The sequence below is a fragment of the Elephantulus edwardii genome, unplaced genomic scaffold (assembly GCF_000299155.1).
Source record: "Elephantulus edwardii isolate Elephantulus edwardi_28Jun2011 unplaced genomic scaffold, EleEdw1.0 scaffold00155, whole genome shotgun sequence".
NCBI classification, from domain to species: Eukaryota; Metazoa; Chordata; class Mammalia; order Macroscelidea; family Macroscelididae; genus Elephantulus; species Elephantulus edwardii.
This window is the reverse complement of record NW_006399905.1, coordinates 8,028,482-8,044,167: the sequence shown is the minus strand read 5'-3', so window position 1 is coordinate 8,044,167 and position 15,686 is coordinate 8,028,482. Positions and strand designations below refer to the sequence as shown.

The following is a 15,686-nucleotide window of genomic DNA, read 5'->3' as shown; positions in this document are numbered from 1 at the left end:
ACTGGCTTTTTGACGATGTGCAAATTTACTCATGAATTCCTAATACTTGGGTAGAAGATGACAATCTTACACAGGAGACACTAACCATACAGACCATATGATGGATCTAGCTATTTCTGCACACCTACATTTAACATAAAAGCAAAAGTGCATCGGTTTATTGAAGGTTAGACTTTCGGTCTTCTCTAAGACCAAAGTCTTCCTGTCTCTTTTTAGGGTTTAACGGGGAGAACTATGTGAGTGTAGTTAAAATTAGTTTCTGTGAAATCCATGGACACGCCAGGCCCCACCAGAGCGGAATTACAGGGCGGTGTGAAAGGGCCATGGACAAGCTCACTAGAGAAAGGGTCCAGAGCCTCGACTCAATGGGCAAAGCTCAGCCCTCTCTGTCAGGATGAGCACGCTGCGCTTTTTCTTTTAGAAAGGATTTTGGAGACTATTTGAAAATCATTTTCTTTGTGGACAATATGGTTAAAAGGGCTACATTTTCATCACATATAGAACTAAACTAGCTCTTCCTGTGTACTTCTTTACTTCTAAGGAGATGCAATATACGTTCATTTTTGGTAAGTTCCGCTGGAAGTTCATTGGCCTGAAAGAAGAAAAGAGACACCAGTGAAGTCCTGTGGAGAGGGAGGATTTTAGAGACTCTAAGCGTTCTCTACAGTTGGGCTTCCCCACACCCCTGAAGTACTCTTCTTGGTGTCTTAACAAGCACTAATACATATATGTCACCTGCTATTTTCTCACTATTGTTAGAATTCCTGCTCTAACTGGTCATACATCCCTCACTAGACTGTATCTCCTGGAGGACAAGGTCCATGTCTTATGAAATCACTGTGTCCTCACTTCCCAGTACAATGCTTAGCACACCCAGTTGGTGCTCATATATACAATCATCCGTCTGTGTCAGCGGGTTCCAGCAGGCCCCTCCTCAAGTCCACAGATGCTAAAGTCCCTTCTATAAAATGGGACGAGATTTGAATACAACCTGTGCACATTCTCCTATATAGTTTAAATCACCTCTGGATTACTTATAATACCTCCAAACTCAAACTCAAGTCATTGTTATCCAGTCAAAACCAACTAATAGCTGGCCCCCCCAGTGAGTGTTCAGAGGTTGCAGACTGTACAGGAGATTGGCCATCTTTCTCCCGTGGAGCAGCTCATGGATTTGAACCACCAGAGAGGTATGACCTTTGGGTTAGTGCAACTGTCACCAAAGTGACACTAAAAATGAACTAGGCTCTTCAGAGGGAAGGTATAATACCTCATACACCATAAATGCCATATAAATACACTGTCTGTTCCTTCTTAGGCTTTGAAGGATTGCTTTGATCATTTAGTTACTTCCCTCCCTCTCCCCGAAATAGTTTTGATCTTTGGTTGGTCAAATGCAAAACTCACAGATACAAAGGGCTGACTGTACTACTACAGTGTGCTGGTAAAATGAAATCTGTTATTTTATGTTTAATTTTTGAATTATATGAGATGTTTTTTCTCCAAGAGAGGTCTCAGGACAGCTATCTTTAGGTGGTTCAATGACAGAAATGCAGAAAGACTAATTCTATATGCTAAGCAGAATGGGGACAAGCATGTCAGAGACAATAAGATTGGCAAGGGATAGAGCAGGGTTTAGGATTGTTGTACACAGGGTCGCTATGAGTCGCAAGTGATTTGATGGCACATAACAACAACGAAGCAGAATGAAAGAAAGAGGCCCCGGTCATACTGTTTAATTGGTACTTCTTTTCAAAAATTCATGATCATCATGCTGTATTCTGTTTTTAATTATTAAAAATGTCAACAGAGCAGCAGCTGCTTATGGAAATGCAGAAAGTAAATTATAGAATAATATGAAAGTAGTTTTTCATCTTCCCTCGACTAACAAATGCCTATCTCACTTCCTTCTTCAAAACTTAATAGTTGTGAACAATCTTGTCTGTAATAGAAAAGAGTCTCCATAAACTCTGGCTTCATTTACCCTGAGGCCAGAGAACTAGATGGGTGGCTAGTTATTATTATCAATTGTTTTAATCAGTACCGGAACAGATGAACCCTGAGAAAATATGGAAACAGAAAATGTGGAACAGAACCTCAAACTCCTAAAAAAACAAAGCTAATCAACCAATATATGTACAGGATGAGTTGAAACTATATAATCCTGAGATTACTGCCCTGTGATATTCTTTAAACTTTGAACCAAAATTAACCACTGATGCCACCATGTAGTTAAATAATAAATCTGCTCACAAAATAATGATTAAGGTCCATAAATACTGTGCTCCTTTATGAAATCATTTACATGAGACCAAATGGTCAATACATAGTTTAAAGCAAAGATAAAAATGTAACTGGGTAGAGAAAATAGATTAATGAAAATAGTACAACCTAAAGAGAAATAATGAAAATGAATACCTATTGTGAAGCAAACTTAACCATTATTGTTGTTGTTGTGTACCACAGAGTCAAAACCGACTCACAGCTGACCCTCCAGCGGGTTTTCAGAGGCAGTAATTGCATGGGAGGAGATTGCCCATTCTCTCACATAGAAGGAGATGGTGGATTCGAATCACAAGCCTTTGAGATCGCAGCACAGATTCTTACCACTAGACCACGAGAGCTTCCTTAACCATTATTACAAACCAAATAGTATAGAAATTGTTGAATGGGAAATTAACATGTTGTATAAACCGTCACCAAAACGCCACAAAATTTTTTTAATAGTTAATTTTTCTATTAAAAAAAGTTAATGTTTTTTTCAAGACATTTCCTAGGCTGTTCTCTGCCTGCAGTCTCCACATTTCAATGCCCATGCAGAGCTGAATAGGAGGAATTAAGATGACAATTCCTTTTTCTGTTATTACTGTGCATTCTTCCATCTCCACATTTGGCCCAATTACAAAGCAATTTAGAATTACAAAGCTATGAGTTGTTTTGTAACAGTGTGAGTGCCTCTATTAATAACACAGAAGCAACATTTTTCCCATATAGCCATAAATAATTCTTAATATACGAGCATCTAACTTAGCCAGAATTGCACAATTTTTCTGGCATTCTTTAATGACAATGTATTCATGACTCTCAGCTCACAACTGCTGCCTCCTTCCTCCCTCCCCTTCTCTCCACCAAGGATGCAGTAAAAACCAGTGAAGTTACTAGAATGTTAGTATGATTATCTGGGTCCAAATGTCCTGTTCGCTCTATAACAAACCTACTGACAGCAACCAAGAGTGCCATCATTACATGTAAGTATGGAGATACTGCCTGGAGCCAGAGAGAGGCCCATCTGTGGCTCAGGAAGACACTGCCTTGCACTTCTGCAGAAGAATACAATGGGGTTAAATTATACTGAAGCCAGTACCTTATTTCTCAGGGCTGGGTCTGCGCCTGCTTCCAGGAGCAGAGCTACTGTTTTAATACTCCCGCTGAGCACTGCTGCGTGGAGAGCTGATGTCCCGTTCTATGAGAAAAGACAGTGTGGGTCAGATGTGAACTCACAGACGTCTGCGCTCAGACAGCAGACACCAGCCCAAGAGTGCACTTCTCAGGTCTGCATCTGCCTTAGCTCCCCTCTCACTTATCCACAGTACTTATGTTCTTTGTGGTCAAGTACAATTCAGTGACAATGAATGTTGATCTGAACCCTGTCCTATCTTATGCCATTCTTTACAATTTGTTAGAAAGCAAAAAAAAAAAAAAAAAAGGCAACACTGTGCCAAACATAATTTATTTTATCCCCCCTTCAAGGACAGCATTTGCAGCCAATTGACTTTAGGGGATCCACGTAGCTGGTGTTCGGGGTCAGTCTGCTGGGTCAGTGGTCCAGCAAGTCTGGAAGAGTGGCTAGTGGTCAGCAGGTCAGCCTGTTAGGTCAGTGGCAGACACTCCACTCAGGCAGGTGGCAAGGGGGTGAAGTTATAGGGCTTAGGAGGAAGAGGACAGGAAGTGAGAAGGAGCCCATGGTCTCTGAGTGAGAGCACTTCTGACACAGAATGGCCTGGGGAATGGGCTCCAAACATTTTATGAAATTTACCACAAATATTTACTGACATAAGAAAGTGATTTTCAGGGGTTAGGGACAGAGAAGAGAATAGCTCTGGTGGCCTAGTGGCAAGAAGCTGTGCTACAATCCCAGAGGTGTGCAGTTTGAGGCCACCAGCTGCTCCATTGGAGAAGGACGGGCAATCTCCTCCCATGGGATTAACTGCCTCTGAAAACCCACTGGAAGATCAGCTATGGGTCAGTTCCAGCTCTGTAGTACACCACCAACACATTCGTATCGCCTGTTTTTGAGTTGGCAGTGCAGTTTCTTACCCATGAGGCCAGCAGAACTCCCTAATATAAAAACACTGATTTTGGAGGTAACGTGTCCATGAATAGATTTAAAAGCCAGTTTGGGTTCCAAATTAACTTCTTATAAGGAAAAAAACTCAAAACATTTTCAGTGAAATGGGATTTTCTTACATTTGCTTTTATAATATACACAGCAAGCCACTAACGCAGTAATGTTTACTCATCTCAATCTCAATTGACTTATCTACTTCACTTACATGTGACATGACAAAGAAAAGCTTTCTGAAATGAAACTACATATTGCAAAGTCTCTACCTAAGGTTCCTTACTTTTATTCAGCACTTACTCTTACAAAAGGTTTAATCTTCCTTTCTGAACAGTTCTAACAGGTGCGGCTTTTTGGTTGGTAAGATAAGAGGTTGTTCCTGGGACAGGAACAGGGATAAGCTCACCGACAACAATGGGTAAATATTAGCTGAGAGCAAGAATGGAAAGTAAAAGGGAAAAATGCAGATACATCAAGTTGCCCCACCCTACTCCGCTGCCCCTGGTGTCAGTAAGGGCAGGAAGACAGTACACATACGAACAGATGCTAAGGGTACAGCCCCAAACTCCTAAGCCCCCAGGCCAACTTTAGATGATTTTAGGATCCTATTTTTGAGAAAACAGGAGCATATATGTTTGGAATCACCAAACAGTGGCTAAATCTAGCTTGTCATCTGGTTTTATATATTATATACATTTGATAAACTAAGAATAATGTTTAACATTTATAAATGGTTGAAAAAAATGGAAAAGATTATTTTGAGACATGTGGAAATATGAAATGTCACAAAAACAGTGCCCATAAATAAAGTCTCTGTGGGATGCAGCTACCCTTGCTCACATGGCCTTGTCCATAGCGCTTTGGAGCAATAGGGCAGTGTGATTCATGACGACAAAGCCTGAAATATTTACCATCTGGTCTGGTACGGAGAGGTTTGTTGACTCCTGCTATATACTGTAATACCTTTTAAATCCAAAATCATAAAAATAAGCATTAAGGCTCTTTCTCTGGAAGACTATCCAAGATAGATGTTTGAGGTTTATTTTGCTTCATCTAAGGGAACAAAGCAGACTCGGTTCTGGACCCCAGAGAAGGGAGTCAAGGACCATGACTTGGTTGATTGTACAAGTCCTCGGAATACTATCAGCACAGCTCACTTCCCAGTTTAGTGGTGACTTTGTTAAACTGAAACCCAAACCCAAACCAAACTGATTCCCATGGAACTGGTTCTGACCCAAAGCATCCCTATGTGTATTAGAAAACAGCTGTGCTCCATGAAGTTTTCAGTGGGTGGTTTTGGGAAGCAGTCAGCCAGGCCTTTTTTTCTAAGTAGCCTCTGTGTGGAATGAAACAATCAACTTATTTATTGACAATAAATGTGTTAACTACTGTCTGTACTAACCAGAGACTCCTAGTGACTTCACTGTTGTTGGGTACCATTGAGTTGGACAACCCATAGCTGACTCTCCAGTGAGTTTTGAGAGGCAGTTAACTGCACAAGAGGAGACTGCCCGTCCTTGTCCTTTGGAGCAGAAGCAGGAGTGGCATCTACTTCCTAAACAAAATGCCTCTTGAAACTCTATGAGCTTTGAGAAAGGACAATAGTTATAGAAAGGCTTCTGGTATTTTAATCACAGGGTCTCTACAAGTGGTGCTCAATTCGACAGCAGTCATCATCAACAACAGCATAGCTTCTTACCATTAGGCCATCAGGACTCCCTAGTGATTTCCTTAGTATTGTCTTATTTTCAACATCAAGAAGCTGTAGGGGTGACCTTTCAGAAACACCACCAGCCACAGTAATAATACATAAATGCAGCCCCCAAGCCCAAGCATGAATTTCTTATTTTGCAACTTCTCTCTTTTGTAGATTGATAAACTTGATCTTTCAAGCCTTACCTTCAAAATACCAAGGGTGGGTGAGAATTTAAGCAACTCTTCTATCACGTCACTATACCCTTTGTTGGCTGCCTTCAGTAATGCTGTTGTGCCATCCTTAACAGAGAGAAGAAGAGAAAAATTGATTGTTAGTGCATGTCTAACAGCCAAATTGTAGTTGGGAACTCGATGCATGTTTGTCAAAACAGGAGAGATGTGTAAACTAAAGCACAGACCTGCAATATCTTCAATCCAGATGCATTACAGGGCACATTAAGTAGTTAATTCTGCATGAAGGAATATCAGACAAATATGTGGCCAGGATATTGACTTAGAAGCATGCCATCTGTGAATCACATGGCTCAATGGCCTCACCTCACTGGGTGAAGGACAAGGGGGAGTTTCAAGAGCCTATCCATGGGCAAAAAGAACATGCTAAGACTGTGTGGTTCATGACTTGGGGGAAACCAGTTGTCAAATGGTTTTCAATAATTTAGATTAAGAATGAACTCTATTGTTTTTTGAGAATTTTAAATGTGCCTTTTCTGTTTGCCTTCCCTTGCATGCAACCTTTATTACTGAGGGGGGAAGACTGGAAGCTGTTTCAAAGAATGCAAAGACAAATGTAAAAACAGCCTCTGTCCTAAGAAGAGGTTTCCCCAGGCTCCCTCTTCTGCCTTTCCTGTATCACTGTGTCTGGGGGGCTCAGTCACAGAACTCTCCAGTCCAGGAAAACACCCAGCCTGTCATTATGGGTTAGCTGGAGTCAGGATGAAGAAATAGAGCAGGAGAGAGATCAGTAAGGGGGCAGGCATGTCTCTTATGACTTCTGTTTCCTGGGCTTACACTTGGAGAGGGGCATGATGGGTTGGCTAAGTGAGGAAGACAGCCAGGGAATAGGGACCAGGCACAGAGAGAAAAAACTCCCCAAACTTCAGGCAGAAGGGTCTGCTCAAGCTGACCTCAGTTGCTTTGGTGTTGAGCGGTTTTCTGAAGTAGAATTCAGTGATTCCACCAGAGGCCAGTGGGGACTGTGGGATGATGGAGGGGTCTGTGGCCTTAGAATCCTGAGAGCATTTCCTGACCTCAAAACAGACCATGTTTTGAGGAGACCCTGTCTCCAGACTGTTCAGCTGGAGACCTGAGAGCAGAGCCAGCAGGAGGTGCAGTCTAGGGTGGGAGATTGAAAGCTAGGGATAAATAGGTGAGGAGGGTCGAGCTCTAGGTCCCCCACTCCCACCACTAGGCCTGAAGTCATGTCTCTGTCATCCTCAACTCATGTTGGGTGCAGGAGGATTGTGGAAGAAAGTAATACTTTCCCCTTAAACAGATTAAGTGGCACTTGCTAAAATAGGGAGAAAAGTCCAACAATGAATGACTGGAAACCCTAAGTCTCTGTAAACTTTCATTAAAATTAATAAAAAAATATACTGGGTCCTGGCAAATTTCAACTCAACTGGACATTTGCTTCCTTGCTAAATATCAGGTGGAGGTTTCTAGAAAACCCAGGTGAATTATGGACATAATAGAAACGAATTATGGACATAATAGAAACAGACGTTCTTGGCATTTCTAAGCTAAGTTCTGGAGCTCTCGCGTTTTTATCTTTAACTCGAGCTCTCACGCGGAAATGCTGTCATTCAGAGACTCACGTTCCGGGTGGCGTCTCGCTCAGCGCCCCGCAGCAGCATCACCCGCACCACCTCGCTGTGGCCCATCTGCGATGCGATCCATAGGGGCGCTGTCCCGTCCTGCGGGGAGAAAACAGGGCAGCCTGCTGGGACCGGGCAGTGTGGACCTGCCCCCTCACATGGGGCTTGTAAACATGAAGCTTCTGACACTCAAAATGGGGAAAGGGCTCCCTGACAACAAAGCACACACTACCATGTAACTCAGGTACTGAACTGCAGTCATGTGCTGTCGACTCACAACTGACTCACAGCTGACCCTCCTGGGGGTTTTCAGAGGCTCTAAATGACACGGAGGAGACTGCCCTGGGCCAACGTCTTCCTTGAAGCAGCTCATGGATTTAAAAAAAGAATTAAAAAGGATTTTTATTTTATATTGATTTGCACAAAAAATTTGCATACGTGTTCATTTGTATATATTGTTTCATGCATTCCTGTATTCACAAAGTGTTTTATAAAATCAGTCACCACTGATAATGCCCATCATTATTGAACCTGTTCAGGTCCTCACTGGATCCTTCCCAATTTCTTCAACCCTTTACTCTGCCCACATAACTCAGGGCCCTCAAGATTTCCCCCATCCCCACCTCCTCAGACTCCCTTCTCCTCTCCCCTTCGCCCTTTGGACTTTTGTGTACATCTTCCTAGTAATCCTTCTATTACAGTAATTGCATCACAGTAATGGTCTTATGCAGTATTTTTCCTTAAGGATTTGAACCACCTGCCTTTGGCTTGGCAAAGCAACTCCTTCTCACTAGGTGAGTGGTACTGATAGAGGGTTGTCACTCATCTCTAATGACCAGGTTCTGTCAAGGGAATTCTGACTCAGGGGACCCCACACGTGGCAGCATAGAACTGTTCTCTATAGCTAATTTCCAAGAGCTAATTTTTAAAGGAGATTGCCAGGCCTCTCTTCCAAGGCACCTTTGGGAAGCCTCAAACTACAAGCCTTCCTTTTACTATATACCTCACCCAGGTGCTCCCCCTCTTTGTCACTGCATCAGAACTGACTCATAGCTGACCCTCCAGTGAGTTTCCATAGAGCTGCTAGTGGATTCAAACTGGCAGAGAGGTTCCACCTTTGTGCCTTCAAAGCTCCCCCACTGAGCATGTCTCATGAGTCACAGATCCCAGGTTCAGGTTTCGTTCCCTATCCCAGGCAGAGCTTCCCACTGAGCTATACAGACTGGTATTTGGCTGTGCCTGCACTACTTGGGCAACTGGCAATATTCCACTGTTGGCTCACACATACAGCCATGTCATCTGTTTATTTTTAAATTTTAAATTTTTTTTTGAGTGTGTGTTCGTACCATCAGATCAGATCCTTCTCCAGAGGAGCAACTGGTGGATTCGAACTGCCTGCCTTCGGTATTGCAGAACAGCTTCTTGCCACTAGGCCACTAGAGTCCCCTTACCATTCTACCCCTTCTACAGTGTCCTGCCAGACTGGTGTTGTATGGAGGAAGTGCTTTCCCTGCTGACACCCTAGGTTTTTGACTTAGCTGGGGGTGAGGGGTGTCACATCAAGTTACCATTCACACAGCACACTCAGCTTGTTATTGTTAGGTGCCACTGAATCAACTATGATTCACAGTGACCCTTATGAACAACAGATATGAAGATGTCATATTCACCATCTCTGTCCTGCTCAAACTCACTGTGGTAGTCACTGTGTTCCACTCAGCTTAGCAGAGGCCTTTATGTGGAATGGGCAGATTCCTCTGAGGGCCAGAGACGAAGGACACGTCTCCTACTCTGTTACTGCGATGACCAATATTCTCCAGCTCCATATCACTGCTACGGGACTTCAGATGGGACCTGTGTCTGCGAGGTGTGGCATCAGTTATTTAGAACAGGATGACACTTTTGGTGGTGTTTCTGTGTTTTGCTCTGTGAACCTTCTTCCATCAACACAAGGCCATGAGAAGAAAAAGTGGGACAACCAAGGGGTGGAGGGAGACTTGAGTTGGGTAGTTCCTGCCCGTCAGAAAGGGGAAACATCCTTCCACTACTGGGGGTTAGAGAGGCCAGAGGCTGGAGACTAAATTTGATGTGGCAGAAAGTCCCAGATAAATTATAGAGAACTCCAGCTGGCAGAGGATTTCCTTCTCTTCCTGAATGACATCTAGTAAAACTGCATGTCCCATAGAAGTTCAGTTCCCAGGAGGTACCTGAGAGAAAAGAAATACTGTGGGCGTCCTCTGGGGCCAGGGGATCTGTGTCTAACCCCACATCCCCATGGCTCACATCACTGCCAGTGGACGTCCATGAGTCCTGCCTTCCTATGGGAAATCACAAGTGCTGAGGCAGACAGCGGCCAAGGGCAAGCTGGGCAGGAGAAGACCTCACAGGGTCATGAGTTCAGGGCCAGAGATGAAGGCAGGGCTGAGCTGATGACGAACCGGGTGAGTGAGCAGGTCTCCATCCCACCCTAAGAACAGGGTGAGAGTCTGAGAACTTGGGTGACTCCAGGGAGAAGGGCAGGAGAACCCAGAACCGACTCAACCTCTAGGGTAATGAAGGTGACGTGGCCTAAAGGGTGGGTTTTTGTCAGGTAAGACTGGATCACCCCAGTGGGGAAGGAGGGCTGGTGGACATTATAGAATATAAACTTACACTTCTGCTGCAGGGTGTAATTTCAACTGCACTCTATTAACCAACAGCAGACAGAAGGCTGTGACTCACCACTGTCCTGGCTACGGGACAGGAGGGTGATGTCTGAGTGGGTGGAGGAGGGTGGCAATCGGGCGCCTGGGAGGACAGTGGTTACTGAAGGACAGTAGGAGGACATCAAGGACTTTGGCCCCTCAGTGCCTCTGGAGATTTGGGGAAGATGTGCTGAAATAAAGAATGAAGAAGATCAAAGACAACCTTTACCTACTTCACAATGTTTCCAAGCATCTCTCAGACCTCAAATCCAAATATGATTGATCATTCAAATTAATTGCCTTTAAGCCAGAACAGAACCTCTAGTGTGGTTTTGTTAGGCTGTAAATTGCATAGGAGGAGAGTGCCCATCTTTTTCCCAAGGAGTGGCTGGTGGATTCAAATGGCCTACCTTTGGGTTGCCAGGGCAACTCCTTATCCAGTAGGCCACCAGAGATAAACAGCACCTTTTTGTTGTTAAGTGCAGTCGAGTCATAGATGATTCACAGCAATCCTATAAACGAAAGACCTAAACACTTGTATATCTTTCATCCTTTCTCCAGGTTCATAGAGCTTCTGGAGGCAAGCTATTATGAAAGTGGATGCCACTCCTGCTTCCAAGCTTGTTTTAATCGAGGAGCTCCACCAAACACTGTCTACGGTGGTAACCATTCTCGCATTGGACTCATCAGTGTCACAGTGTTCAGCTTCACAGCAACCACGAGTTACCTCTGTACAGCAATAGCATCTTAGCTTATAATTTCATTTATGAAACACTTCCATGTTCTATGAGATGAATTGATTCAGTGACTGGGGAAATGGAGGTAGGTGTGTCAGAGACAATAACACTGGCACAGGAAATGGCAGTGTTTAGGGCTGTTGTACGTACGGTCACTATGAGTCACAGGTGACTCCATGGCACCTAACAACAACTCTCTTTAATGGATTCTCCCAATTCAGTATTCACCCATTTATTCATGCGTTCACCCAACCTACAATTATTGAGCATCTCCCAAGTCTCAGGAGAATGCTTAAGCACGAAGGAAGACTCAGCCTCGTTCTCAAACAACCTTAGCCTGGCGGGGGAAAACGTGGGTCAGATGGCTATCAGCAGGATGTGGTGCCAGACAGAGGAAGGACCTGGGCAAACATGCCCATGGTGAGTCAACAGCGGGGCTGCCTGGAGGGCGATGTGGGGCCAGCCTCCCAGGTGGGGTGGTGCCTGGCTGGGCCTAGAAGGGCAGGTGAACACGCTCTGTCACTGCAGCTCGGACAGACTCCTTCGGGGCGAGGAATTCAGGCAGCTACAGTACAGGGGCTCTGGTGGCGGAGGCCATAAAGCGTTGTGCTAGTAACCCAAAGGAGGTGCCTCTCGTTTCCACCAGCAGCTCCGCAGGAGAAAGATGAGCAATCTCCTCTGAAACCCAGCTGGAGTGCTAGCTCACTCTGAGTCAGTTCCCATGATGGCAAGGGTGACAGCACGGGGATCACAACCGACCTGGGGAAAGGGGAGGGAGTCTAGGCTCCAGAAAGCCCTAAAGCAGGGCAGGGGTTCCCAGAAATGCCCACTGTTCCCCTGTCCTGACTTGTGTTATTCTTTGTCAGTCTCTCCACCAGAGGGCAGGCAGGCAAAGGCACACGCAGCAGGCAGGCACGACTCAACGTGCCATCCAAGGCCTGGATGCGCCTCCCACAGCTGCAAACCCACTAACACTGAGCTGGTTCTGACTCCCAGCGGCCCCTCTACAGGCTTCCGAGGCCAGGCCGTAAATCTTTACAAAGGAGATCACCCATCTTTCTCCTGTGTTGGTGGATTTGAACTACCTGTGTTTGAGGTGGCAGTGCAACTCCTTACTCACTTAGGCTGCAAGGCTGACACTGTTGTTGTGTACCATGGAGTCGGAAGTGACCCACAGCTAACCCTCTGCAGGCTTTCAGAGGCAATTAATCACACAGGAGGAGATTGCCCATGCTTTTCCCATGGAGCAAACTGTGCCCTTGAATGTGCCTTTGGGATTGCAGCACAGCTTCTTGTCACTAGGCCACCAGAGCTCCCTAGAAAGATATTAATTGGTACCAATAACAAGAAAGTGTTGAGGATATGCTGTTTGGGGAGCGATTATTAGTATTACTCATTCACAGTAAAAACATTACTATTCAAATACTTATCATCATAATTATAATAGTCATGGTAAATGGGAAAATCGGTCACTAGGTTTTGGCTGTGACATCTTTGGCTGTGAGCCTCAGTGTCCTCTTCTGTGAAAATGTGACCTTCACAGAGATATTATGGGATGAGAAATCACTGAGACTGGTTTGGTGTGCCTAAACATTCAGATGCCTAGACCCTGTTGGAGTCCCCTGGTGGAGCAAATATTTAAAGTACTTGGCTACTAAGTAAAAGGTTGAAGGTTGGGATCTACCCAGAAGTGCCTCAGAAGAAATGCCTGGTGATCAACATTCAAACATCAAGCCATTAACTGCCATCTAGAGCGCAATTCTAGTCCGAGAAATCTGGATGTTACGTGTCTGATCAAGTCAATGGTGATGGGTGGGGCTGGTAGGAAATGTTACCAGAGTCTGAACACTATTTAACATGAAAACAATAAAGAAGACCTTAATGTGCACTTTTCTTTACAAATTACTTCTACATATTCTATTTGATTTGAGCCTTCTGGTGGCCTAGTGGTAAGAAGCTTCCCTTCAAACCCAAAGACAACATGATTCTGCTCTGCCAGCTGCTCTGAGGGAGAGAGGGGCAGTCTCTTCCTGTGCTGTTTACTGCCTTTGAGAACCTGATAGAGGGTCAGCTATGGGTCGGATTGACTCAACAGCACACAACAACAGTTACCCACTGTGGTGGTTGAGTAATGAACAGGTAGGAAACGCTAGGTGAAAGAGAACTTGACCTTTTATGACTGAGATACTTCACTCAGCATAATGTCTTCCAGTCACCCATTTTGAATAATATTGCATGAGTTCCTTGTTTTTCAATCCATTGTGTGAATATACTACAGCTTCTCTATCCATTCGTTTGTTGATGGGCACCTAGGTTGTTTCCAACTCTTTGCTACTGTGAACAAATACTGCTGTAAAATGAGACTAACATCGGGGTTGGGGGGATATTGAGAAAGATGGGATGAATAATGTATAGTGCCTTGAAACATATGAGGGAGAAAACTATTTAAAAGGGATATGTGATTAGGTATTATTGTCATGACTGGAGTCCAGGATGAAGGCTGTACAGTGGAGTGGATCTGGGGGGGAGGGATTGTATAACAATGAAAGAATTTTTCTTTTATTTTTCAAAGAGAAGAGTGAACTGGGGGGGCGGGGGGGGCAGGGAGAAATGTGCAACAATGAATGAATGGAAATCCAAAGTCTCTGTAAATTTTCATTAAAATTAATAATAATAACAAAAGATAATTTGAGGGATAATGTGTGTATCTTATTACTGGTGAGTTCTGCCTCTAATCTGGTTTTTGAACCTCAGGGAAATGCGTTAAGAGTACTAATTGTCAAATCGTGCTGATTATGTATTAGGTGAACAGAAGAGGCTTTCCTCCCCTTCTGTCCATCTTGATTTTGGTGTCCTCTTAGTTCTTCCTTCTATGATGGTGACCAGAGGGTCTCTAGGGAGTTACAAATGGTTAAGGGCTCAATTACTAGGCAAAAGTGTGGCAGTTTAAATTGAGCAGTGGGTGCCTAAGAAGACAGGCCTCGTAACCTGCTTCTAAAAGGTCAAGGTCTTGAAAACCCCCTACTCTGCAGACAGGGTTTCCAGGAATGAACAATTAATATCTCACCACAATGGCTAGAGTCTTCATTCAGAAAACAACTTTATAATGAAAATTCTGAAAACCAAGTCTGTTTTAACTCTTTTTTTGGTGGTAGAGTTTCAAAAATCAGAATGGAGAAAGGACAGACTTTTAAATGTAGAAATTAATTTGTGACAAAAACCTACAGGTTAAAAAAATAATTCTGGTCAAATAAACTCTGCTGAAGCAGAGGTTACAGTTCATCAACTCTAAGTAGTGAGCACATGTGAAGAAATGAAAATGAGTTTTGGACTATGGATTTCAATGGCACCTGTGACTCTTGAGTTCTTTACTCAGGACAACGTATAATGAAAACTTTTTCAAACTTTAAAACAACTAAAGTCTTTTCAAAGCCTGGATGTGGCTTCATTTAATGCTTATAATTTCTTACCACAAAAAGGGTCTCTGTCAGTTTTTCAGTGATAAATTTATAAATTGGTTTTTTATTCATTCATAGATGTTTTGTTTTAAAACACTAGGTGCAACTGATTAATGTGATTTAGTATAATGCCTAATCAAACTTGTATATTGCCTTATCTTTCAACCAACTTATCAATTTAATTTTTATCCCTCTCCCTCCTTAGCTTACCTTTGCTTAACTTTTTTTTGTTGTTTCTTAACATTTATATTGGATTGCTCACAAAGCTCGTATACATTGTGTTTCACACTATTCTTCATTCATATTGTGTTTCATAAAATCATTCCCATGCTTTGTTTTATAAAATTTCCTTAACTTTTTATATTAGTGGTCTTATCCATAACTGTCCTTTTGTGAACGACTTATATGTCACTCAGCATACTTCAAGATTCATCTAGATTGTGCAGAGGACAGATAACATTTTTGCCACACAAAGCCACTTGTTTTCTTGGAATAGAATTGCATTTGTAGGGTTTATATTTCAAAGAAGACAACAATTCTGCTAATCTGCTTTGAGTAGGTAACAGCTTTTAATTATAAGTTCATGTTATTGTTATGTACCATAGAGTCAGAACTGACCTATAGTTGACCATCCAGCGGGTTTTCAGAGGCAGTTAATTGCATGGGAGGAGACTGCCCATCCTTCTCCTGCAGAGCCGCTGGTGACCTCAAACTGCATGCCTTCGAGATTTCATTGCAACTTCTTTCTACTAGGCCACCAGAGCTCCCTAATTTTAAGTTCATAGCAGGTAGTAAAAATGAATATGATTTAAGGGAGTACATTCTGAAAAAAGAAAAATTGTATTGGCTTACCCCCCAATAATTCTTACTTTATAAAATATCCTTTTGATGGATGGTAGTATTTTCAGAATTGGACTCCTCTGATTGAAAACAGT

The 15,686-nt window shown here is 43.3% G+C and overlaps 1 protein-coding gene across 1 annotated transcript in view; it reads right to left on the bottom strand.

Moving 5' to 3' along the window:
* Nucleotides 1–508: 508 nt before the first annotated feature.
* Nucleotides 509–15,686, bottom strand: part of ANKRD29 (ankyrin repeat domain 29) — a 61,627-nt gene continuing 46,449 nt past the window's right edge. Inside the window, exons 7-10 of the mRNA XM_006895049.1 lie at nucleotides 7,873–7,971; nucleotides 6,242–6,337; nucleotides 3,365–3,463; nucleotides 509–592 (exon numbers count right to left, since the gene is read on the bottom strand). Of these exons, the coding sequence (XP_006895111.1) occupies nucleotides 509–592; nucleotides 3,365–3,463; nucleotides 6,242–6,337; nucleotides 7,873–7,971 (378 nt within the window). The remainder of the gene's footprint in view (nucleotides 593–3,364; nucleotides 3,464–6,241; nucleotides 6,338–7,872; nucleotides 7,972–15,686) is intronic.